This window comes from Acinonyx jubatus, chromosome C1 (assembly GCF_027475565.1).
Source record: "Acinonyx jubatus isolate Ajub_Pintada_27869175 chromosome C1, VMU_Ajub_asm_v1.0, whole genome shotgun sequence".
Classification (NCBI taxonomy): Eukaryota; Metazoa; Chordata; class Mammalia; order Carnivora; family Felidae; genus Acinonyx; species Acinonyx jubatus.
Window position 1 is genome coordinate 75,977,591 of NC_069381.1, and position 26,626 is coordinate 76,004,216.

Below are 26,626 nucleotides of genomic sequence, written 5' to 3' on the forward strand. Positions count from 1 at the left end.
TACATATATGGAAAAATGTCCAAGATATAATTGGCAACTGGAAAGAGAAAGATGTAGAATATATACCTGTTCTTTCTGATGATTTATGGGGAGTACAGAGCTGGGTGAGAGAGGGAAGTTTTACTTATTGGAAACATTTCTATATTATTTGTTCTTATGCAAATAAGCTTATGTGACTTCTTTAAAAAATAACATTTCCAAAATCCTAAATGTTACTTGGCAATATATTTGAAAAAGGTAAAATGCACATTGTGCAATCTCATCTAGAATGAAGAACATATTTTTGTTAATTTAAAAGTTTTCTTTTTCACATTACAACAAAGGGCAGCACAACTACACTGCTACTAAAGTGAAGCATAGAGAGATTAATTTGAAAATTAAGGAAATTAGCTAACATAAGATAAATATTCATAAAGAAATTCAAATCCTTGGACTTAGGAACTCTGCGAAATGAAAAAAGCAGCTGCTGACCATATAAAATATTGAAGGGCAAAACGAAGGGGAAGAATCTGAAACTGAGGTATACCTATCAGCTTCTGAGAAGAAAAACTAGTCTAAAATCTTTCAAATACATGGTAAGTCAAACAACCTCAAGGTTAAATTTCTCCGAATACTCAAATTTTATCAACAAGAAAACTAAACACACTTCACATCCATGATAAAATAAAACAAATAACTGAAGTTCTACATTTGATAAGATCTATGTCTATGAAAATCCTTGTAGGGATCAGAAGAAACAGCAGGAGATGGGGTCAATGTCCAACTCTGTGTTCAACCTTTATGGCAGAAGCTGCAGAGAGGAAAAGCAACAAATTGATCCCAGTGGGGAAGAAACTCTCCTTGCTTTGGACTTGCTAGAAGGCATAAAAATCCCCCAGGTGACTACAACAGCCAACCCAACTAGCCAAATTTCAAACATGGAAGAAAAAAAACTAGTATAAAATGCTTTAAAATATTCTAAAAGCTTCATTTCTTAAAGAAAGTGTATTTTTTATATATATTATAGACCTACAAAGGTAAAACAAAATTTTTAAAAATATTTTTCATCAAACAGCAAGCTGCCTAAGCTACAGAAATCAAAAATGTTATCATAGTTCCAGACTATGATTCAATTTCCTTCTCTACTCCAATATTTTTTTTTACCCTCAGGAAAATGAGAAAAAGTTTTCTTTATTAGATGTGACCAGTCTTCCTAATCTTCTGCTTGTATTAGTCCAATACATCTTTAAAAATCTTTAAAGAAATAAGTAGCACAAACTCACAAAAAGAATACCATTAGTACTAAACACTCCAATTGCCATAACATGGATTAATACCTTCATTTGAAAAGAATAATCAAAACCAACACGGTTTTCCTTAAGGTCTCAACTAAGAACATTACGAGTCATTTTTTTCAACTGGACTGAAAGAAGACTCGAGGGAGGTTTTATTTCTCCTTCCAAAATGTCTATAATGCTGCTTCTGTATTGCCTCATTGGCTCCTTCATACAGCGCAATAGCAATTGAAGTGCCAATGTCCTCACCCCATTCCAGTCAGTATTCTCAATCCCTACTTGTCCGAGACAGAACTCTATTCAGTGTTCTATGTTTTACAAACATTCATTAAATACACACAGTACTCTGGCACTGTGCTACTAAGATAAGTAAGACACTGGTGGTGTCTCCCTTCAAAGAGCTCACCAAAGTCCAGTAAAGAAAACATACTACTGCGAAAGTGTTAGGTCTGGCTCAAAGGACAAGATAATGCTTCAGATGGACTATTTCAGGAGATAACCTGACAACGAGGAGGAAGGACAATGGCAGCTGGGGAGACAAGGGGCTGGGGAAGAGTGACAACATTTAATCAGGACTAAAACTAAATATATGAAACATCATACTTATTTTACTCAGATAATTCTAGCATTCTGGAATAGCTGCAGTGAGACCACTGTATGCCATATTACAGAGCCTACATTTTCTTGCGCAGGTGACAGGGGAACAATGAAGGGGACAACTAGAGGGAAAAAAAGCAATGTAGAATGCTGGCAAGTGAGGTCAGAGACTTGGAGAATAAAAAAAAATTATAGAGAAAAAAATATGTAGCATGGAATATTACTCAGCAATAAAAAGTAATGAACTTCCGATACAACCACATGGAGAAAACTCAAAAATACTATGTTGAGTGGAAAAAGCCATACAAAAGAGTATAATGTCATAGAATTCTATATACATAAAATTCAAGAACAAGCAAAATTAAGCTATGCTGATAAAATTCAGAAAGATGCTTACCTCAGGGGGAAAGGCATTGGATTGGAAAGGCAAGAGTATGAGGAATTTTCTGGGCAATGAAAATGTTCTGTATCTTGACCTCTATGGTAGTTACATGTGTGAACATATAGGTAAAAACCCCATTTAGCTCTATACTTTAAATTTTACCACATATAAATTACAACTTAATCTATGTAAAAATGTACATATTTTACTAAAAAAAGAAAAAATGCATACATAATTGTGGTAGAATAAGGCCAGAATAAATTAAACCAGTGTCATCCCTTAAGCAATATCTGACTTTTAAGAAATCAGAATAAAGGTTCTAACAGACGCTGTATATTCAATTAGCAAACAAAATCCCTATAAGACGTTATGTAAAAAAGTCTAGCTTCTTTTCCCCTACAAGAAGATATACAGGCAAGTATTCTTTATAATAAATGCTGTGAAAACAGTGTACTTTTCCCAAAGAAAAGAAATAGCTCACTATAAACAAAAAAATAAAAATTTTCTATACAGCAATACCTACCTTACAAGAAGTACTATAAAGATTAATAAGGCATGAGAAGCAGTTAACACAATATAGAGCACAGTAAGAACTCTTCACACTGTCATTACAATTATTATGTAATAGCAATAAAAGTGAAACTCTCCTTCCAATTATGCCTAAACTACTTACTGAGAATACACTGTTTAACTGCATATTACTCAACTACAGCACTTCTCACTCTGGGCTTTTTTTTTCTTTTTTTAACTTTGAAATCAGCAAGTTTCTGACAGCTGAAACATCTGGTTAGATTGGAGAAAGACCAAATTAACTACAATTTATCAAAGTATTCTTTTTAATCTGCTTATATCCTGAAACCATGTTCATTTACCAAAAGACAGCAAATGTATCCTTTTAACATCTCAACAGCTTGTATTATTGAAACCCCATATACCAAACCAAACAAGTACATGATCACAATTCAATTTCCTGAAAATCAAGTCTTAAAAAATTAAAGCAAAGCACAATGCTAAATTAGAAAGTCATTCAGTACAAATATTCATAAGAAAAATATTATCATTTACAGTTCTGAACATTATACTAACATTAAAAAAACACAATTTGGCAAATTTAATCAATTTGTAGAAGGGCTTCATTAATAGAAACAAAAAAGTAAAATTCACAAAGGCAAAAACTACTCAAGTACTATCATCCACTAAGAAAACATTGAAGCAATCTAGCAAATCTCTTACTGAACTGGTTTCTGAATAGCTAAACCAAATGCCAACTCAATTTTCCATGTTTAATAGTCACTGGAAACTGCATTAAACTCAACATAAAGAAGGAAAATGAAGAATTTAGTTCCACAATTTCATAGCTCTACTGTTACTTCCACCAAATCAACTGGAGCAAGTACATCAAAGTCAGTTCTTCATATTTCAAAATTTTATTGAAAAACTCATTAATTCTGAACTTGAAGACACATTTTTAAAACATACGTTTTTTGTATTATTCCTACTTTGATACGTAACACTTAACAAAGTCTTCTACTTACCTAGATTTTGTCTTATTAACATCTCGTTGCAAAAACAATCTCATTCGAAATTAACTCAAACCTGAAAAAATACATGCAAAGACCATCATTTAGTTTTCTGCTTCAGATAGAAATAAGTACATTTCTATGACACACTTACTGTTTTAAATTAAAAACTGCAAATCTAATTATTTTCTTTATGTAACATCTATCTGAAAAAGTCATTCAACTAAAACACGATCATTTTAAACTTTTAGGAAACTTGCTAAATACTACCTTTTTGATGAACTGAGATATATTCAAATGAGAAACTTAATCTTTCTAGTTATCTTTAAAAAAGATTTACAATATGGGGCACCTGGGTGGCTCAGTTGGTTAAGCATCCGACTTCAACTCATGTGATGATCTTGCAATCCGTGAGTTCGAGCCCTGCATGGGGCTCTGGGCTGACAGCTCAGAGCCTGGAGCCTGCTTTGGATTCTGTGTCACCCTCTCTCTCTCTGCCCCTCACCTGCTCACACTCTGTCTGTCTCTCTCTCTCTCAAAAATAAATAAATAAAATTTTTTAAAGATTTACAATAACTTATTTTGATTAATTTTAATAGTATAGCAATAATTAAAATCAGTATTTGTCAAAACACACACCTCTATCTAGATGTTTGTCTAATACTATTACATACATGCCAAAAAGTACACCAAAAAGCTGAAGATAAAAATACAGTATGAGATGGCATAAAAGTATACACTAATAACAACTGTAATAATGACTAACAATGATTATTTGCTAAATGCCATGGGCCATTATTCTAGAAGGCAGTATATACTGATACACTCCTACTTCCTCAATTTAACCTACAATCTAGCATAATGTGACCGCCACCCCAACATTCCCTTATACTTGAAAAATTACCTACCTCTAATTTTTCACATTTCACAAATTCTGAAAACTCAGTATGTCTTATTCTGTACTCTACACATCTTCTCTCCTTACCTGAAACAAGCTTGTTACTCTTTTAAATTCTTATTCCCCCAAAATGGCACCACCATACCTACTGCCATTCTCACCTAGATTACTGTAACTGCTCTATTTCCAGACTATCATCTCAAATTCATCCTTCTCAGAATCATGTAAGTCCTCATTTTCAAACAGCTATCCTGAAGATGTCACATCTATGCTTCAAGTCCTTCAACACTACTCATCAATGATCTTATCCTTATCGATTTATCCCCAATCTTTACTCTCCCATTCACTCCACGTTTCTAATACTAAACCCCTTCAACTCCCAGAACAGCTCCCACGCACACTCAACTTTCATGCTTTTTAACATGGCAAACTACACTTACTGTCTCTAACTTTGCTAACATATTTTTTACTAGTTTTGCAATATTCAAATATTAGTTTGAATATTAGTTATCCTGAAAGATCCTTCTCTAATTTCTTCAGCGATGTTGTGTTTCTCAATTGCTATTAACAACTGGTGATAGCTCTGTATCAATTGTTTACTTGTGTGTTTTTCTGAACTACAGTGTGGACACACTGAGGCCAAGAAGTCATTCAGCTTATTTCAGCATTTTCACTGGATGGTACGTGGTAAAAGTACAACAATGTAGGCTGAATGAAAGATAAGAAATTTTGTGTTGTATCCCAAAATGTACATAGGGAAATAACTAAAATTCAGGCTAATGAGTTTAATTCACATTTCCAGGACTAGAGAAAAAAAGTTCGTATCACTTCTGAATACAGTAACATTACTTTATGAAATAACTACATCTAAGTAAGATACAACTGACAAAAATCAGACCAATGCAAACTTCTATAGAGTAAATTAATTAATTTCACTGATCATCAGTACCAAGATTTTGGTTCTAAATGTTTGCATCCCTACTGAAAACAAAGTTTGTGGACTATAATTCCCGGACTAATTAAAGTATTGGACTTAAGCAAAAAAGAGTTGGAGAAGAAGGTGAATATGGTTTTAATACTAATAATGTCAATAAACTAGAAAGGTGGTTCACAAACTTTAGCATACATCAGAATCACCTAGAGAGCATGTTATACAGACTGCCAGCCCCCATCCTCAGAGCTCCTGATTCAGTAGTTCTAAGTTGGAGCCTAATAATTTGCATTTCTAGTAAGTTCCTAAGATCATGCTGCTATTTCCAGGGCCACAACTGAGAATCACAGGCCTGTAGTTTTCTACATAATGTCTAGAAGAGACAAGAATATTCTCTCTGCCATCCACTACCACCAATCTTTACCTACCCAGAACTGGATACTGTGACCTATTGCAAACTAAACTATAAATCAAAGTGAGAGGACTAAAAGTCCACTAGGAGTTGCTGAGTGTGAAAGGATGAAAAACAATGGCCCTGCAAAAGAGAATGCACATCCTAATACCTGTGAATATTACCTTGTATGACCACTCCTCCCAAAAGAAAAGTCTTTACAGATGTAATTAGTTAAAAATTTGAGATGGAGAGAATACCCTGGATTATCTGGGTGGGCCCTAAGTACAGTCACATATATTCCTGAAAGAGGGGAGACAGGGAAATGTGACTATACAAAGAGAAGGTGAAGACAGAGATTTGAAACACTGGCTTTGAAGATTGCAGCCACAGTCAGGAATATCAGTAGCCACCAGAACTGAAAGAGAACTTTGTAGAAAGTTTCACCATTTCTTAAAGTGTCAAATATACAACTACTACACGTATGATCCAGTCATTCCACTTCTAGGTATCTACCCAAAGAAATGAAAGCATATGCTCATATAAAAACTTACAAACGTTCACCTTTATTTGTAATAGCCAAAAGTTGAAGGAAAAATTGTCCACCAACATGTGAACCCTTACAGTTTTACAATGGAGTAAGTAGGAGTGAACTAATGACACATGCAATGTATATGAATTTGAAAATAATTATGCTGACTGAAAAAAATATAGACAAAAAGATTATATACTGCATAAGGGAGGAGCAATAAATATGAAAGGATTAAAAGGGGCACAAGTAAAGTTTGAGGGTAAAGGATAAGTTTATAATCTTCATTGTGGTGATGATTTCATGGGTATACACAGATACGAAATGTATTCAAATTGTACACATAAAACATGATTTATTACATACCAATTACACTTCAATAAAATGGATTATAAGATCACAATATACAAATATTAATAAACTTGGGAAAACAATGAAATCTCTAATTAAAGAAGTTAGAGTAACAATAATGAATACAAAAAGAATATTGTCATTTATAACCAAAAAAGAGTAGAGGTGAAAATAAATCCTCTTTCAACATCTACAACTGGTACTACAATTTTGGTAATTCAATGCATGAACGATGCTTCCAGAATGTCATTAGATATATCCAATGAAACATACGTAACTAGAATCATCTGGACCTCTGAACAGATTGACATATTTAATTTATACTTGCCTAAACTTCTATATGCAAACACAATTCCTCCTGAAATATAATAAAGGTCAACTTGGAACTAAACAAATATAGAATATTAATTTTACATCATGAATCAAAAATCTGTCTGCAAAAACAGCTCCAATTCTACACTTCCCCATTATTCATGCATTTGACAATGAGGCTTTGCAGTTTCTCCCATCAAGAGGTAGAGTGTTTTCCCCTACCCTTAAATCTAGGCTTCCTTATAAGGAAGACCAATAGAATGTAACAGACGTCAGTTCACAAATTCTGAGCTAGACCTCAGGAGACCTTGCATGGTTCTTCTTAGAATCCTGCTACCATCATGAGAACAAGCCTCCTCTAATCTGCTGGAGGATAACAGGACAGCCCAAATGTCCCACCACAGGCCACCCTAGGGAACTCAGTCAAGAGTACCAACACCACCTTCCTGACCTGCTGCTGAATGCAGACTCATAAATGAGTCCAGGCAAGACCAGAAATACTGCCCAGCTGACTTACTTGTTTTAACAATAAAGGTTTGTCTTAAACCACCAAGTTTTAGAGTACAAGTAAAACCCTGAATTGCAAGTAACTTGGTCTGTGAGTGTTCCACAAGACCAGCAAACATTTCTAATAAATTTTAAAACAAGTGATGTCTCGCAATTTGAGTAGTAGGTGACACCGAATGTCACATGATCACAACTGAGCCAATGGTTCTTGAATTTGCTTTGCTATACAAGTGCTTTGGATTATAAGCATTTCCACAACAAATTATACTCACAAACCAAGGTTTTACTGTAGTCTATTACACAGTAACAGCAAACTGATACAACTCAATCCTAAAGAAACCAAATTAAATTATTCTTATCCCTAGAAGGGTTATTTTTATTTTTCTTAAGCATTTAAAAAAATTTTTAATGTTTATTTTGTGGGTGAGGGGCTGAGAGAGAGGAAGACACAGAATCTGAACAGGGGCTTAAACTCACGAACTGTGAGATCATGACTTGAACCGAAGTTGAACACTCAACCAACTGAGCCACCCAGGAGTCGCTAGAAGAGTTATTTTAGATTAACAATTGACCTCAATTTTTGAAGGCAAGGAAAAAAGAGACATAAAAGTCTCTTTTACTCTTTTATTAGCAGTGACTCTACAAAACATCTTGTGAGTTTGTCAATTTCAAGAGACATATAAACTCAGCAAAATCCTTTTTACAAGTAATGTTACCAGTCAACTATTATTTTTTGTGAAATTCTGTTGCTAGACAGCTTTACTAGATATAACCATATAATGAAAATTTTCAGGGTCCTCCAAAATGATCTATGAAAACTATTAACGAGCAATCTGCTATCTTACCTAACATCTTTTTCCGATTTATGTTAATGGCACCCTGACTGCCCATTAATAAAACACTCTTCACTCAACTGTTAAAGTGGCACCATAGGCCTCCGGACTGAGGGATGAACAAGTGGCATCCAGGCTGATGAGAATTCCTCAGGCAGCCACAGCAATTTGTTCATAGATGAGGAGGCAGGCCAGTGTGGGAAATTGGGAATCCTTCCCAGGATGTTTCCAAGTACTAGGAAAGATACACTCTTCAGTGGAAATAACAGCCATGAGAATTACGTAGGTCAGAGCAGCCAGCAGCATCTCTGCTACGTCACAACATACTTAGTAATGAAGCCACCATAGAAAAAACCCAAGCCAAAAGCTTTAATCATTACCATAATGACACTATATGCACCCATCAATCCAAACATTCTCGAAATAACTGTAGTAATAGCAGAATAGTAAATAACTTATCAATCCTCCTACTGAAGTACCTACTAGAGAAACTGAACAAAATATTTAAAAAACTATCAATTTGAAGGCACCAAAAAGTTAACACAACAGTAAAGAATGACCTGGCCAAGATCCAAGATGGGATGGAAACCTACTGATACAAACCCAGCATCCAAGGATGTTTCTTTGCCTTGGGGGTTTTGACCAATACAGATGAGGCAGCTGAGACACTGATCATAATTTCTGACGTTGTTTTAGAGCTAAGGGGACCAAAACAGGAATGCAGTTCAGAAATGGTGGGAGCCATACTGAATACTGCCCGCTATTAAACTGAGACTCCAAAGGACTAAACTCTAGTGAGCCAGAAGTAAACAAGTCCTTGCATGTACTGCAGCCTTACCTAAAGGCTTTAGCTGAGCAAATTAAAACAAAAACAAACAAACAAAACAAACTCAATCCCTAAAATTTAAATAAAGTAATCCCAGATTGCTGGTCACCCCAGGTGAGGCACAAGCAAACAAAAATTATCTCTGGAAAAAGATAATACAGAATTATTATCAGATTTTAGGCCTGGAGAAGCAGCTGAAAATAGAAATAGAAATTTAAGTGAGAGAACTAGCAGTGAGAGAACCAGAGAAGTAGTGAAAAAATTATCAGTATAAACTCTGCTCAAATCACCAGATGACTGATGAACGAAGATGCAAAGAGAACTGCAGGGGTCAAGGGAAAAAAATCTGGCAGAGGCCAGTATTTTTACACATGAAAAACAGAGCTGTACTACTGATGCTTTTTCAACAGAGTGCATTTCTCAAGTGTGCACCATTTGGGCAACAAGAAGGTGAAGCCTTACAAGGCTGAAGTGCCAGAGGACAGAACCATAGCTCAGGAGAACAGATGAAAACTAGTGGAATCCCTAGAAGAAAACCACAGGGCAAGCATCAAAATCAGACTATAAACCTCACCCAACAAATCTCAGAAAAACACTAACAGAAACCGGAGTCACTAAAACATGTTAATATAATGTCCAGTTTTCAAGCAAAATTATATCCTACACAAAGAAAGAGGAGATTGTGATCCATACTCAGGAAAAAAAGGGGAGTCAATTGATACATTTGGAAACTGGCAAATGGGAACTAAAACCACTACACACTCTCTAAAATGACTAAAATTAAAGATTAACAATATAAAGTGTTGGTAAAATTGAAATGCAAAAGTGTTGATGAGACTGTAAATTGTTACAAAACACTTTGAAAAAAAATTTAGTATCTTCTGACATTAAACATAAATGTACCCTAAAACCAAGCTATTAAACTCCTGGGTATTTACTCAATATAAATGTGTGCATGAGTACACGAGGAGACATGCACAAGTAAATACATAGCAGCATTATCCATAAAAGCCTAAAAAGCCTAAAAAGTAGAAACAATCCAAGTTTCCACAAATAACAAAATGGATAAATTGTAGGATATTCATATAATGTACTGTACTATACAGGCATACCTGACAAGCAGCATTGGTTCAGTTCCAGACCATCACAATAAAGCAAAATAGTAAAGTGAGTAAAATGATTTTTTGGTTTCCCAGTACATATAAAAGTTATGTATACACTATAGTATAGTCTATTAAGTGTGCAATAGCATTATGTCTAAAAAAAGTACGTACCTTAATTTTATATTATATTATATTATTATATTTTTAATATTTTATTGCTAAAAAATACTAACCATTTTCTGAGTTATCAATGAGTCATAATCTTTTTGCTGGTCTTGCCTCAGAGTTGATAGATGCTGACTGATTAGGGTGGTGGCTACTGAAGGTTGGGTGGCTGCGGCAATTTCTTAAAATAAGACAAGTTTGCCACATCAAATGAGTCTTCCTTTCATGAACTATTTCTCTGTAGCAAGTGATACTGTTTGACAACAATTTAGCCACAGTAAAATTTCTTTGAAAATTGGAGCCAGTCCTCTCAAACCCTGCTGTTGCTTTATCAAGTTTATATAATATGTAAATCCTTTGTTGTCATTTCAACAATCTGCACAGCATCTTCACCAGGACTGGAGTGCATCTTTAAAAAGCACTTTTTTTGCTCATCCTTATGAAGCAACTCTTCACCTGTTCAAGCTTTATCATGAGATTGCAGCCATTCAGTCACACCTTCAGGCTCCACTTCTAGTTGTCTTGCTATTTCCACCACACCTGAAGTTACTTCCTCCACTGAAGTCATGAACCTCTCTCCAAGTCATCCATGAGGGTTGAATTCAGCTTCTTCCAAATTGCTGTCCATGTTGTTATTATGACTGCTTCTCATGAATTATGAATGTTCTTAATGGCATCTAAAATGGTGAATCCAGGTTTTATTTTTTTATTTTAGAGACAGGTAAGAGAGAGTACACACGCAAGCAGGGGAGAGGTGCAGAGGGAGAGAAAGAATCTTAAGCAGGCTACAGGCTCAGTGCAGAGCCCAATGCAGGGCCCGATTCCATGACCCATGACAGGGATCATGACCTGTGCTGAAATCAAGAGTCATATGCTCAATTGACTGAGCTACCCCGGCGCCCCTGAATCTAGGTTTTCAATTTACTTTGTTCATATCTATCTTTGGAATCACTATGGCATCTACAGTCTTACAAAATGTACTTTTTAAATAAGACTTGAAATTACTCCTTGATCCATGGGCTGCAGAATGCATGCTGTGTTAACAAACATGAAAACAACATTCACCTCATTACACATCTTTGTCAGAGCTCTTGACCAGGTGTATTGTCAGTAATATTTACAAAGGAATCTTTTTTCCTAGGAGTAGGTCAAACAGTAGGCTTAACATAGTCAATGAAACATGTTATAAAAAGATGTGCTGTCAACCATGCTTTGTTATTGCATTTATAGAGCACAGGCAGAGTAGATGTAGTGTAATTCTTAAGGGCCTTAGGATTTTTAGAATGATAAATGAGCACTGGTTTCACCAGCTGCATTAGCCCCCAACAAGAGTCAACCAGTTCTTTGACGTTTGAAGCCAGGCAATGGCTTTTCCTCTCTAGCTATGCAAGCCCTAGATGGCATCTTCTTCCACTAGAAGGCTGCTTTGTCAATAATGACAATCTGTTGTTCAGTATAGCCACCTTTGTTAATTATCTTACCTAGATATCTTCTGAATAACTTGCTGCAGCTTCTATATCAGCGCATGCTGCTTCACCTTGCACTTTCATGTTCTAAAGAAGGCTTCTTTCTTTAAACCTCACAAACCAAAATCTGCTAGCTCCAAACAGTTTTTCTGCAGCCTTTCACCTCTCAGCCTTCCCAGAATTGAAGAGAGGGATTTGCTCTGTAATTAAATGCTCTATCCCTGAGCTATCTCCCCTGAAGGGCCTTGCTCTGGATAAGGCTTTGGCTTAAGGGAATGTTGTGGCTGATTTGATCTTCTATCCAAACCACTAAAACTTTCAACCATATCAGCAATAAGGTGTTTCATTTTCTCATTATTCATGTGTTCACTGATGTAGCACTTTTAATTTCTTTCAAGAACTTTTCCTGTGCATTCACACATTAACTGACACAAGAGGCCTAGCTTTCAGTCTATCTCAGCTTTTGACATGCCTTCCTTACTAAGCCTAATCATTTCCAGGTTCTGAGTTAAAGTGAGAGACGTGCAACTCTTCCTTTCACTTAAAAACTTAGAAGCCATTGTAGGATTATTAATTGGCCTATTTTCAATATTGTGTCTCAGGGAATAGGGAGGCTCAAATAAAGGGAGAGAAACGGGAACAGCCAGCCAGTCAGTGGAGCAATCAGAACACAACCAACATTTATTAAGTTTACCAGGCCATCATGGTTTCTGGCACCCCAAAGCAATTATAGTAGTGACATCAACAATAACTGGTCACAGATCATTGTAAGAAATATAGCAATAAAATGTGTGAAATGTTGTGAGAATTACCAAAATGTGACACAAAAACATGACGTAAAGCAAATGCTGTTGGAAAACTGGTGCCGACAGACTTGCAGATACAGGGTTGCCACAAACCTGAAATTTGTAAAATAAATAAATTAAAAAAAAGCACTTGCATGGCTCAACAAAGTGTGATAAAATGAGGTATGCCTGTAGAGCAACGAAACTGAATGAACTACAATTTTATGTGAAAATATAAATGACTCTCACAAATAATGCTGAAAAAAGCCAAGATCCAATTATGCAAATTTCATTAATAGGAAAAAATATATACCTCAAAAATGTATTTTTAAGTAATAAAAATATAAAACAAAAAAGTGACTACCATAAAAGGTGGGATGGTAGCCTCCCAAAGACAAGGGGGGAGGCTGATTGGGAGGGAACAGAGTGGAAGGAGTGGCAATGTGTTAAATTCTTGACTGGGGGTTAAGAAGGTATGCACTTCTGAATTCTAAAGTTGTACATTTTTACCATGTGTTATTCTGAGTATTTTTTTCCACATTAAAAACATTACACTATTAAAAATATAGACATTTAAGGCTTTGAATTTTCCCCTGAGTAAAGCATTGGCATTATACTATTTTGTTTTTACTTTAATTAAAATTATTCAAATACATTATTTTAAGATTTCAATTAAAGCTTGTTATGAAAATCAAGACTACCCACCACCCCTTCTCTAACCATCCCTCCCCTACCCCTGATTTCTAAACAATGTAGTTATACTTGTGTGTGGATTTTTCACTTTGGATCTGACCGAACCCTACATGAGAAAATGAATTAACAACTTGTATTCCTTCTATATTTTCTAAAACCTCCTCAAAGCCCTATGGAGGATGGCTAGCTGAATTTTTCACTAAAGTGTAAAAGCAATTCAATGGAGAAAAAATATCTTTTCAACAGTTGGTGCTACAGCAACTGAATATACAGACAGAAGAAAAAGAGGATACCAACTTAAATCTTACACTCTATACCAACATTAACTCAAAATGGATTATAGATTTAAACATAAAATGTAAAACTATTAATCCTGTAGAAGACAGAAAAATCATCAGGATCTAGACCTAGAAAAAGAGTTCTTAGAAATAACACCAAAAGCATGATCCACAAAAGAAAAAACTTGATAAGCTGGACTTCATCAAAACAAAAATCTTTTACCCTTTGAAAGATCCTGTTAAGATGATTAAAAAGTGACAGAGTTGGAGAAAGTATTTGTAAAATACATTAACAAAAGACTACCATCTAAAACAGAATATAGAACTCTCAAAACTCAACAGTAAGACATAAGCAAAAATATCAAAATAAGGACATTTGAAAAGCATCATCTCCATTAAACCAAGAAGAACACTGGCAAAAATAGTGTCAACATTTTCCAAACTAGAAATTAACCAAAGGCTCGCAGCAATCTGGGGAGAATTTATTCAAGAAAGATAGCTATATTTTAGTAAGACGAGCAAACTGTGGCATTTTTATTTTGCCCTATTCCCAGCCTCCCACTCCAGCTTTATAGTAGCTTTGAAAGTCAACAGTCCACAAACCTGGTGAAAACTAACAGCCTGGCAGTTCTATCAGGGGGGCAGAAGAAGGTGGACTGCCTCTACTACTACATTCCCAGAGGACTGTCATTCTTTGACATGTCTGGTGGTTTCCTGGAAGACCCCACTCCCAAAGCTATCTTAATTTGACCTCAGAGCTCCCTCCAAGCAAAACAAAACAAAACAAAACTCTTTGCCCCAAGGGTATTTGTCAAAAACTATCAGAGGCAATTGTTTCATATTGCAGCTGACCAAGGCAGTGGATAACACTTGAGACAAACAATAGGCTAACCAAAAGAGCTTAAAAAGAAAAACTGGGTGCTTCAAAAAGTTCCAAAATATTCCTGAGAATCTAGATGGTCATATGTAAGCACAGGTATGTGCACATGCTCAGGAAAAAACTGAGAAGGCCCTAAGCACTCACCTCTGGCTAACGTGAAGCTCTACACAAGCAGCAAGTTAAGAGTAAGGCAAAGTTACAAAATTCTCTTCTGAATGCTGAAGGCTCCAACACACACAGACCTTCTAAACAAAAACTGGGAGACTCACTGATTCCAGGTATTTAAGGACACCTCTGTTGAATTATTAGTTGAACACTAAGCTCAATGAGTAGAGACTTCAGTGGTCACCCATGTTAAAGAAAGCAGATTTTACTCAATTCAATTTTGTTTATTAGTTCAGAATAAACAAACAGAAACAAACAGTAACAACAACAAACACTGGGGAGGGGAGAATATCTGATTATCAAAGCTTCCACATTATTAAAAATTTAGTTTTCAACAAAAAAACAGTAACACTTAAAAAAAAAAGACTTAAAAGAAAATCGTTCATATACATGGGAAAACAAAGACAGTCAATATAAAGTGTCCAAGGAAACACAGACATTAGACTTAACCACATTCACAAATCGCTTATTTTAAACATGTTCAAAGAACTAAAGGAAATCTATGTCTAACAAACCAAAGGAAAGTTATGAGATAGATGTCCCACAAATAGAAAATATAAATAGATATAAATCATGATAAAGAATAAAAAAATTCTGGAGTTGAAATGTAAATAATTTTAGTGAAATTAAAACTTCACTAGAAATTTTCACCAGATTTGAACAGTCAGAAAAAGAAATCAGTGAATCTGAAGATAAGTCAATTGTGATTAACTTCTCTGAAAACAGAAAGAAAAATCAAAGATTAAAAAAAAAAAAAAAAGAGGAGTCTAAGATACCTGGGGGACACCATTAAGCATGTCAACATACACATAATGGGAGTCCCAGAGAGAGGGGGAGGGAGGGGGGGAGAGAGAGAGAGAGAGAGAGAGAGAAAGAGAAGTGAAAAGGGCAGAATGGGGTGCCTGAATGGCTCAGTTAGTTAAGTGTCTGACTTTTCATTTTGGCTCAGGTCATGATCTCATGGTTTGTGGGTTCGAGCCCATGTTGTGCTCAGTACTGACAGTGTGGAGCCTGCTTGGAATTCTCTCTCCCTCTCTCTCTGCTCCTCCCCTACTTGCTATCTCTCTCTCTCTAAATAAACATTAAAAAAAACACCAATATCTAAATAAATGACTGAAAAGTTCCCTAAATATAAACCTTACATCCAAAAAACTCAATGAACTACTATAAATAAACTAAAAAACCAGAGAATCCTGAAATAACGAAGAGATAAGTGACTTGTCATGTCTAGAGATCCTCCATAAAATTAATAATTTCTCACCAGAAACCATGGAAGCCAGAAAGGCAAAGGGAAGACATATTCAAAGTACTGAAAAAGTAATACTATCAACCAAGAATTCTTTAACTACTTTTCAAAAAATGAAGGCGAAATTAAGACATTCCCAGATAAACAAAAACTGACAGAACTGGTTGCCAGGAGACCTACTATACAAGAAATACTGAAAGGTGTCCTTAAGGCTGAAATGAAAGGATGCTACACCATAACTTGAATCCACCTGAAGAATAATGAGCACAGTAAAGGTAGCTAGATAAGTAAATATTAAAGATACAATATAAAATATACATAAAATATATTATATAAAATATAGAACATTAAATAACTTTTAATTTTGTAACTTTTTTCTTCTGATTTAAGAGACATAGAGAGACATAATTTGCATGAGAATAATAGCACAAAGGACAGAGAAGAAATGGAGCTATACAGGAGAAAAATTTTTGTATATTATTGAAATTAAGTTGCTATTAATCTGAACTAGATTGAAGTAAAGTTATTAATTGCAATTCCCAGGACAACCACAATGAAAAAATATATAGTGAAAAAAAACTAATAAGGGATTTAAATGGTACTACAAAATAATCTATTTAGAACAAAGAAAGGTAACAGTAGAGGAAAAAAGAACAACAGAAAAAAACCTTAAGACAAACACGAAACAAGTAACAAAATAGTGGACATAAATCCTCCCTTATCAGTAACTATATTAAATGCAAATAAACTTGACGTTCCAATCAAAAAGAAGTGACTGACAGAATGTGTAAAAAAAGACAACCCAATTATACATTATCTAAAAGAGATGATACACCGTAGGTTCAAAGACACTTTTGATTCAAATAAACTGCAAGTAAAAGGATGGAAAAAGATATACCAAGCAATCTATAACCAAGAAAAAGAGCTGGAATGGCTATACTCTTTTTTTTTTTTTTTTTTTTTTTTAGAGAGACAGAAGGGAAGGGGTAGAATCTTAAGCAAGCTCCACGCTCAGCACAGAACCTGAGACAAGGCTCAATCCCATGATACTGGGATCATGACTGAGCCCAAATCAAGAGTTGGACACTCAACTGATTGAGCTACCCAGGTACCCCAGGAATGGCTGTAGTCTTATCATACAAAATAGACATTAAAAAAAATGTTACTAGAGACGACAAAGAAAGACATTTTATAATGATAATAGGGTCAATTTATCAAAAATTACAGATCAGCTATAAACATATATACTCCTAAGAATAAAGACTCAAACATATGAAACAGAAACATAAAACTGAAAGGAAAAATAAACAACAGACAAAAACAAACAAAAATAGTTGGGAGACTTATTTAACTCACTTCCAATAATGGATAGAGCCAGACCAAAAAAAAAAAAAAAAGCAAACAAAACAACACAAGGAAACAGAAGACTTTAACACTATAAACTAACTAGACTTGACAGGTACAGGATTCTCTGCTCAAAACAGCAGAACACTTCCTTCTCAAGTGTACATGAACATTCTCCAGTATAAGCTATATGTTAGGCAATAATACAAGTCTCAAGAACTTTAAAGGAATAAAATAATACAAAGTATGTTCTCCAAACACCAGGGAATGAAACTAGAAAGCAGTTACAGAAGGAAATTTGGGAAATTAATATGTGGAAATTAAGCAACAAACTCCTAAAAAACAAGAAGTCAAGGAAATCACACAGGAAAATTATAAAATACGTTAAGATTAAAACAAAAGCACAACACACCAAAATTTAAATGATGAAGTGAAAGCAGTGTTTAAAGGGAAATTTATAGCTATATATGCCTACATTTAAAAAGATGTCAACTCAAAAACCTAAACTTTGACCTTAAAAAAAACAGAAAAAGAACAAACTAAACCCAAAACAGGCAGACGAAGAAAATAAAGATTACAGCATAAATAAATGAAACAGAGAACAGAAAAATAATACAGAACAATCAATGAAACCAAAAGTTGGTTCTTTGAAAACATCAATGAAGTTTACAAGCCTTCAGCTAGGCTGCCAAGAAAAAAAAAAGACAAATTATTATAATCAAGAATGATAAAGGGATCATTACTACTGGTGTTATAATAATAAAAATGATTATATGGGAACATTAGGAACAACTGTATAGCAACACATTAAATAACCTAGATAAAATGGACAAATTTTTAGGGGGAAAAACTACTGAAACTGATTCAAGAAGGGGTAGAAAATCCAAATAGCATTATAAATTAAAGAGATTAAATAAGGAAAAAATTTACCAAAAGTAAACCAGGATTAGATGGATTCTCTGGTACAATGTACCTTTAAACCAAACGTTTAAAGAATTGACACCAATCCTCCACAAACTCTCTTCCTCAAAAAAGAAGAGGAAGGAACATTTCCTAATTCATTTTATGAAGCCATTATTACCTTCATACCAAAACCAAGACATCACAGGAAAAGAAAACTACATATAAACGTCCCTTTTGAATAAAATCACAAAAATCCCCTCTATTTTGTGTGCATGCACACACACGTTTCTGAAGACATACCATCTAGATCCCCTTTGCTTCTCGTTCCAATCTAAATTAATAACTCTCAGACCTGCTGCACAGCCACACTCCTTGGATCTCCCTTCACCATTATTTTAGGTATGCATTCTTTTTACTTATCTCCTGTACTGGATCCTATTTCCTGGATAATCCCTCTTTTTGATTTACCTCATCATTTTGATAAAGTCCACGTCCTCTAGTAACTTCCTGAGATACAGTGCAATTGAAATAAATATTCCAACGACCTCATATGTTTCATAACTTTAGCCTACTCCCACACTTGACAGCTTGGCAAGGTATAGAATTAGTTTGGAAATACCTTTCCTTCAAATGCTTTGAAGGCATTATTCCATTAACAATTACTTTCCATTGTTACTGATTCCTAATCCCTTTTATATGCTTCAAACGGGAAAGCTCTTAGGAACTTCCTTTTATTTCTAATGTCTGAAATTTCACCATGATGTACTTTGACGTGGGTTCTTCCCCCCTAGTCACTATGCGGAGCATTCCGTGCACCCTGTCAGTGTGAAAACCCAAGTTTTTTGTTCAATTATTAATTTCCTCCACACATTTTTTTCCCCATTCTGTAATTCTCATTTTTTACATGTTGAATTCACCAAGTATGATCCTCTCATATTCTTACCTTCTACTTTGTATCTCTTTTTGTCCTGCTTTCTGGAAGATTTCCTCAACTTTATCTTCCAACCTTCTACTAAGTATTTAACATTCTAAATTTCTAGCTTTTTTATTAATGTCATATCCTGTACTTCCAATCCTTCTATTATTTCATATTCTAAATGTCTAAGAGCTTTTCTTTGTTTTCTGAGGATTCTTTTTAAAGCAAGCATCCTTTCTTGCTTCAAAGATAGAATTTATCTTACTTCCAAACATATTCCAGTTAACTTTTTTTCTTCTTGAACTGTTTCTATTTCTTTCTCTTTCATACTGGGGTTATCTTCAAATGATCCTTAATGTCATATTTGAAAATGAAACATTTAAAGGCTGTCTATAAATTGCATTAATGGGTAGGTGTCATTGTAGGATGTGGACCAGTCTGGGCCATTTCTCTGGGTGAATCCACATCTGTTATTATCTGTTGGCCTTTTTTCCTGATCATTAGTTTGCTATAACAGGATTAATCTTCCAACCTCACATCTGGGGTTATAAGCCTAACACCCAGTATTCTCAGGACCAGTAGAGAAAAAGAGGCTGGGGAGGATTCCTGGATGTAGATTTCTAGTCAATACTATTTAGTATGACACCCTTAACCCAAGCTGTGTGTAGAGTTCTCCAGTACAGAGAAGAAACCTGAGGGTAAGAAACCCTCTCCTGGTACCATGAGTGTTGCTTATTTTTTATCATAGACTTTTGGACAATTCTTTCAAAAGTACCTGAAGCTACCAATTTCTGAAGAACCCCAGGATCTACGGCACCAATTCTAGGCCTTCCCCAAAAATAAGCGGAAAATTCAGTTTTCTCAGATCTACAAAATTAGTTACTACGTGTTGCTTTTCAGCCTCCAGAGTTTTCCGTGATCAACTTTTCAGTTTTCTTTGTCCCTGACACCCTATGCCTTTAAAAAAACAAACGAAAACCACTATTCCAATTCTAGTAGGGATAGCAAAGTAAATGAAAGTTTTTTAACCCATCATGTTTAAATGAATATTAATCTCATCTGTTTTTTCATGTCGTATACTCATTGTTGTTCATTTCTAAATAGTACAAAATTGAAGCTTAAATCCCAACAGGACACAGTTTTCATCATCCAAGCAAGTAGTTAACATCATTTTGGCTTTAATATCTAGTTTTATTGTTTAATCAAAAAAAAAAAAATACTGGCCTACACCATTCCTCTTATTTAGAACCCCAAATTCTCTTTGAAACTCAAAACACGATTTTTTTAAAAATTCACAGGAATTTGAAAAGAATGTTGTATTCTCTGTTTGGAACAAAGGTTGACATACATCTTTTAAATAAAATCTATTGCTATTCAAATCTTCATATCCTAAATTTGTTTATTTGATCTATTAATTTCTGAGAGGTAAATTAAACTCTCTTAAAAAGACTGGTGTTACTAATTTCTCTAAAGAAACATTACTTACTCTACTTCATGTTTCAATACTGTTTATCACACACAATTTCAAACTGATAGAGTTTAGTTCTAACTTTTTATTAATTAAAAAAATTTTTTCACTCATTTTACTCTAGAAAAGGTTTTATCCTTTGCTTGATATTGATGAACTTGTTTTAGTATTTTTGCCATTCCTTTGTTGTTTTTTTTTTTTTAACTTTGTTTTCAGAGAGAGAGTGTGTGCACACTACAGCACGCAAGCTGGGGAGGGGCAGATGAGAGAGGGAGAGAGAATTCCAAGCAGGGTCTGCACTGGTAGTACAGAGTCTGATATGGGGCTCTAACTTGTGAACTGTGACACCATGATTTGAGCCAAAATGCAGAGTCGAACGCTTAACAGACTGAGCTACCCAGGCACCAGGCCTGCCATTCCTTTATTTTTAATGATTTAGATTTCCTACTATGTCTTAGATACAACTCATAAAACTACACACCAAAAATTTTTAGTCCAATCTGCAAAGGCAGGGAGTGAGGAGGACCAATTCCTGTTAAATTAAGAAAAAGCTGCTGGAAGGCTATCAGTTAATCAAACTTGACAGGGAGTTGGTAAGTCTTGGAAAATAAGATGAACCAGGAGGAAGGAGGACAAGCAATTATCACACTAAAGGACATCTTCTTAGGATGCCATTTCTACCACTCTTAATGGCAGAGTCACCATTAAGGCATTCAATGCCATAGCACAAGATTTTTGATCCCATCATAGCCACAAATTATCTCTATCTCCTCCACCTCTTTTCTGTATGAGCTTTTCAGTAGGTTCAATGTATACGGAATAGTCAATCTGGCCTTTCAAACTGCAGCCTCTCCTCAAGCATGTGATGATTTTTCATTGCTTCTCAGCTTACGTAGACCCAAGCAGTGCACAAAGGTGGAAAAAGGTCTATTTCTAAGAAGTTTCCAGGCACAAATGGGTAGAGACAGGGAAATATTTAAGAGGTTCAGGGGAGGGCTTTCATGCAAGCTTCCTATTCTCATATCAATAGTTCAGGATAATCAGAGAAGAGTAAATAGTTCTACTGTTATCCCATCTCACCCATACTCTTTATACCAAAATACCAATTTCAGAGATGATGGATGGATCTCTACTTCCAGTGACAATAGGGGACAGCCTATTCTCTTTTACTTTAGTTGATATCTCAACAGGTAACTTGGACACAGTCAAATGTACTTGCCTATTTTATCATGTTGCCAGAAATCTCACTAACTTCTTTACTGAAATTAAGTCTTTATTAACTGTGAGAACAGTTAAAATGTAAACTTGTTAAACTAAGACTAACATATTACCTTAAGTTCCTAGGCTCTATAAACTCCCAAATTCTGTTCTATTTAATAACTCTAAAAAAGGGAGATAAAAAATTTTAATTATTTTACTTCTAAACTTTTCATATTTTTCTAATTCTTTTCTTTTAAGAATAATCTTGGGGCACCTGGGTGGCTCAGGCGGTTGAGTGTCTGACTTCGGCTCAGGTCACGATCTCGCGGTTTGTGGGTTAGAGTCCTGCGTCGGGCTCTGTGCTGACAGCTCAGAGCCTGGAGCCTGCTTCAGAGTCTGTGTCTCCCTCTCTCTCTCTGCACCCGCCCTCCCCCACCTCACACTGTCTCTCTCTCATTCAAAAATAAACAAACATAAAAAAATTTTTAATAAAAAAACAAGAATCTTACTATAAGACACAGTATCCATTCCATTTAAACACCCTTAAAAACCCCAATAAAGACAAACATCTTACATCTTAAATATCAAAAAATGCTACTGCTCAGAGGGAACTATAAGGATTATTTTTTCCCCTACCAACACACTGTGTTCTCAACTATTCCTAAATTTTGAAATAAGTATTTATTTTAAAACAAATTTAAACACTGGTATTCCAGATTATTAATTTTATTATCTGTTTTCCCACCAACTCCTATACCAATCAGAATGGCTCTTAAACCATGTCTAAAATATACTATTATAACTCAGAATACAACATTACAATTACAAGCTCTTCTTAATATTCAAGTAATTTTTTTTTAGTTCAAAGTACTAGCAATTCAGAAAATACCACTACAGCATAACTTCCTTGGGTGTTACTTCGTTTTCAAACCAAACTTAAAAGCTCATCAGTTTTTTAATAGAACAAGGTGAATGTATCCCAGTTAGTGTTAATAATTTATTTGCAAATTGTGTGTCCAAGTAAATTTATTTTCAATGAGACAATAAAAGTGTTCCATTCTTATTTTAACTTTGCATGGCAAACAGGAGGCACATAGTTCACTTGCTTGATTTTAAAACTACCCATCCTTACTCTTCCCTCTCACCCACCAAGATAATAACCTCCAACTGGCCTTCCTCACTTCAATCTCTTCTCAAATCATGTTCTATCTGGCTGCTAATCTTTCTTTATTTTTATTCATTTATTTCTGTTCAGTGGCCTTAAGGAGTATCCCTTATCTCTAATTTCTAATCCAAACTTCTTTAGATTCCCCCAGCTCGGGCCACATCTTATCAAATTTATTCTTCATTACATTCATTTAAAATAGACTCTATTTTGAGTAAGGGAAACGCTTACATTCCACAATTTCCATCTCTGTGCTTTTTTAACATAACTTTTCCCCTACCTCTCCACCAATATTCCTTCCCTCTCCACCAATCTTCATATCACTTCTTCAAAACCTAGATTAGAAAAATATTTTTGCCAAGGAGCTTAATTAATTAGCCCAGTCTTACTAGACACCATTTTATTTTCTGTCAACTCAGTAATTCAAATGCTTCATTATTAAGTGCTCTTCAAGTTGTGTCTTAAATCATAAGTTCTTCAGAGCAGGAACCATATCCTTTACTCCATATATTAGCATTCTTACCCTAATAAGATACTAAGTGAATTCTGTATAATAACTACCCCAGTGAAAACAAGCAAAGGTTGAAGAACATACAACCACAAAAATAAGGTTTTTCTGCATACAAAAAAAATCCAATCTCCCAAAACTAAATACAAATATAACGTTCATTTTCATCAAAACAACACAAAAACATAGAACATACCCTTAAAAATATTTTTTTCTATCTGGAGAAGTCAGCTCTTAAAGCTCTTAAGGCTGTTAATTAATAACATTCTAGTTGTTTTTGTTTGTGGTTTCTAAATCTGGCCCAAAAGATATCATATAAAGTCTTAATATTTTGTAGATAATAACCACACTTTTTCAATGTCTAATCTAACCAATTTGCTTTAGCCTTCTGTACTTCATAAATGTAAAACCTACATAAGAGAAGTTGATATATAAGGTTTTATTTCAAGACAACTATAAAATTCTTAGGGCTACAGTATATTAAGCAAACTTACTACATATTTAAAAAAAACAAAACTTTATATATTCTCATTCATAAGTTCAAAAGCATTCATAATCCAAATGTTAATGAGAAAGTATTTTCATGTCCACTTCTGTACAAATTTACGAAACGTATCTATTCTTCAAAACTAGGCATACTAGGATGTAAAGATACGTATTTTCATTGTTAGGTACTGTTTCAACTTTATAAAATACATATTTGAGAAATAAAAATATTTCTCCCAAAAGCACCAATTGTTGCAGCAGTAAACAAGGCTTCTGCTGCTCAGTATTTATAAAAAACAATGTTGTAACCATTAATTCCGTTTGAAAAACAGAATTGATTCAAGCAGTAGAAGTCAAAATCATGATGAATAATTCCACTTCAGTTTTCATTTTGTAAAGTGTCTCTCATGGATTTTAACCATTCAAATGTTTGTGTAACTGTCCTTAAGGTAACATTCTAGGTTCTTTACACATAAATAAATGTCAAAATCTTTCAGGTGAAGAAAGCATACTTAGCTGTAAAGAGAAGTACACCAATTTACTCTTATCCCTACAATCACAATCAGAAACACTCAAATACCTTATTAAGTAACCTGCAATGCCTGAAAGCTAACTTACATAACGCCTAGAAGCTACTATTAAAATGGTTCCAAAAGACCTCTATATTAGGAGGCAATCCAAGACCTCCTCTACCTACTTCTTGGCTATATGCCTAGAGAATACTGTAATGAAAGCAAGCCAGATAACTATGTTACCTGCAGAAGCAATTCAAATCTCTGCATTCTAAACAAATTTCTAGTCATAAAACTACCTTCTGAAGAATCAATATTAATGAAAACTAAGAAACACCTCTCTGATCATGGTATAAACCACACTGGAAAAAAAAAGTAGAGCTATGGTAACAACCACCTATCAACAGATTACCTCCAAATTCACATAATGCCAAACAAGGACAGAAAAGACAGAGATTCAAGCCATCAACTCTCACTACCCTTGGAAAGGAGGACAAATATGCCATAATCAAGTTCAAATATAAGCTAAACTTAGTTATGGTTATAGAGGCCAAAACAGTAGTCACTTTTGGAGGGGGAACTGGAAATTTTTTCCATATAGAAAACGTTTACTGTCTTTATCTGAGAAGTCGTGTGTGTATGCTTCTATGAAAAATTTCACTGAGGTGTTGTCATAAGAAGTGTGCACTTCACTGTATGTAAGTTATACCTAAATAAAACATATAAAAATAACTTCAAAAAATGGTCAAATCTAAAAACCTTTTCTCAATTCAATTCCTTTTTGATCATTCTCCGTCATACGGCTAATCAGAGAATACCAATATTCCCTAAGCACACTTTTTTCCCCTTAGGAGACCTACAAGACTTTGTGAGTACTCTTCTGCATTTTTCCTGTTCTGCCTCGTGTGTGTGTGTGTGTGTGTGTGCACACGCATGCATGTGTGTGCGCGCGCGCATATTTGAGAGAGAGAGAGAGAGAGAGAGAGAGAACGTAAGCAGGGTTGAGAAGGGCAGGGGGAGGGGGGTGGGAATCCCAAGCAGGCTCCACACACAGCATGGAGTCCACCACGAGGCTTGATCCCATGACCTTAGGGTCATCACCTGAGCCAAAATCAAGTCAGAAGCTCAACCAACTGAGCCACCCAAGTGCCCCTTGTTCTGCCTCATATTAACTCACTTAAATATTAATTTGATATTAACTGCTCATGTACAAGACATGATTAGGCACCCTCCAACATACAATATCTCATACACACACATCCCCCATACTAAACAAATTCCTTAAACTAGATTCAAGTCACTCTATTATCTGATTTCAAATTATGTCTCCTATTTTCATTCCCATCACTTTACAGATTTGTTCTCCAGCAGACTCTTTTCTTAGCTACCCTTTAAGGCTCATTTCAATTCCTACTTTATCCTTTCTCCATACGTGTACAGAACTAACTATATCTGCACTGTCCAATACAAAAGCCACGTCGTTACTAAGCACTTGTAGTCCGGCTAGTCTGAATTGAGATGTGCTTTAATTACAGAACACACACTTCTGATTCTGAGACCTGACGTGAAAAAAATGAATGCAGAATAGCTCAGTTATTGGAATAATGTTTTGAATATACTGGGTTAAATAAAATACATTAATAAATTTAATTTTACCTATTTCTTTTCATTAAAAAATTTTTTTTAATGTTTATTTATTTTTGAAAGAAAGAGAGACACAGAGTGTGAGTGGAGGAGGGACAGAGAGGGACACACAGAATCTGAAGCAGGCTCCAGGCTCTGAGCTGTCAGCAGAGTCCGACGTGGGGCCCGAACTCAAGAACCATAGGATCATGGCCTGAGCCCAAGTCTGACACTTAACTGACTGAGCCACCCAGGCACCCCTCTTTTCATTTTTTAACATAGCTACAGAAAAATTTAAATCACATTTATAGCACAACAACATATTCCTATTGGTCAGTGCTGCCCTGTACAATTTATTTATAAAAGCCC

The 26,626-nt window shown here is 35.0% G+C and overlaps 1 protein-coding gene across 26 annotated transcripts in view; it reads right to left on the reverse strand.

Moving 5' to 3' along the window:
- ZNF644 (zinc finger protein 644) overlaps positions 1–26,626 on the reverse strand; it is a 103,428-nt gene that overhangs the window by 69,616 nt on the left and 7,186 nt on the right. For 14 of the 26 annotated variants that reach the window (XR_008295045.1, XM_027058651.2, XM_027058634.2 and 11 more), the window contains one exon: positions 3,789–3,849. The exons of 1 other annotated variant lie outside the window; for it this stretch is intronic. Coding sequence is in view for 24 of the 25 variants with exons in the window: in XM_027058634.2 (XP_026914435.1) it covers positions 3,789–3,832 (44 nt within the window). In the remaining variant the exon portion in view is untranslated. Of the gene's footprint in view, positions 1–3,788; positions 3,850–8,606; positions 8,777–10,687; positions 11,297–26,626 lie in introns of those variants that run through there. 11 more of the 26 variants (XM_053214401.1, XM_053214400.1, XM_053214396.1 and 8 more) reach the window with 4 other exon arrangements.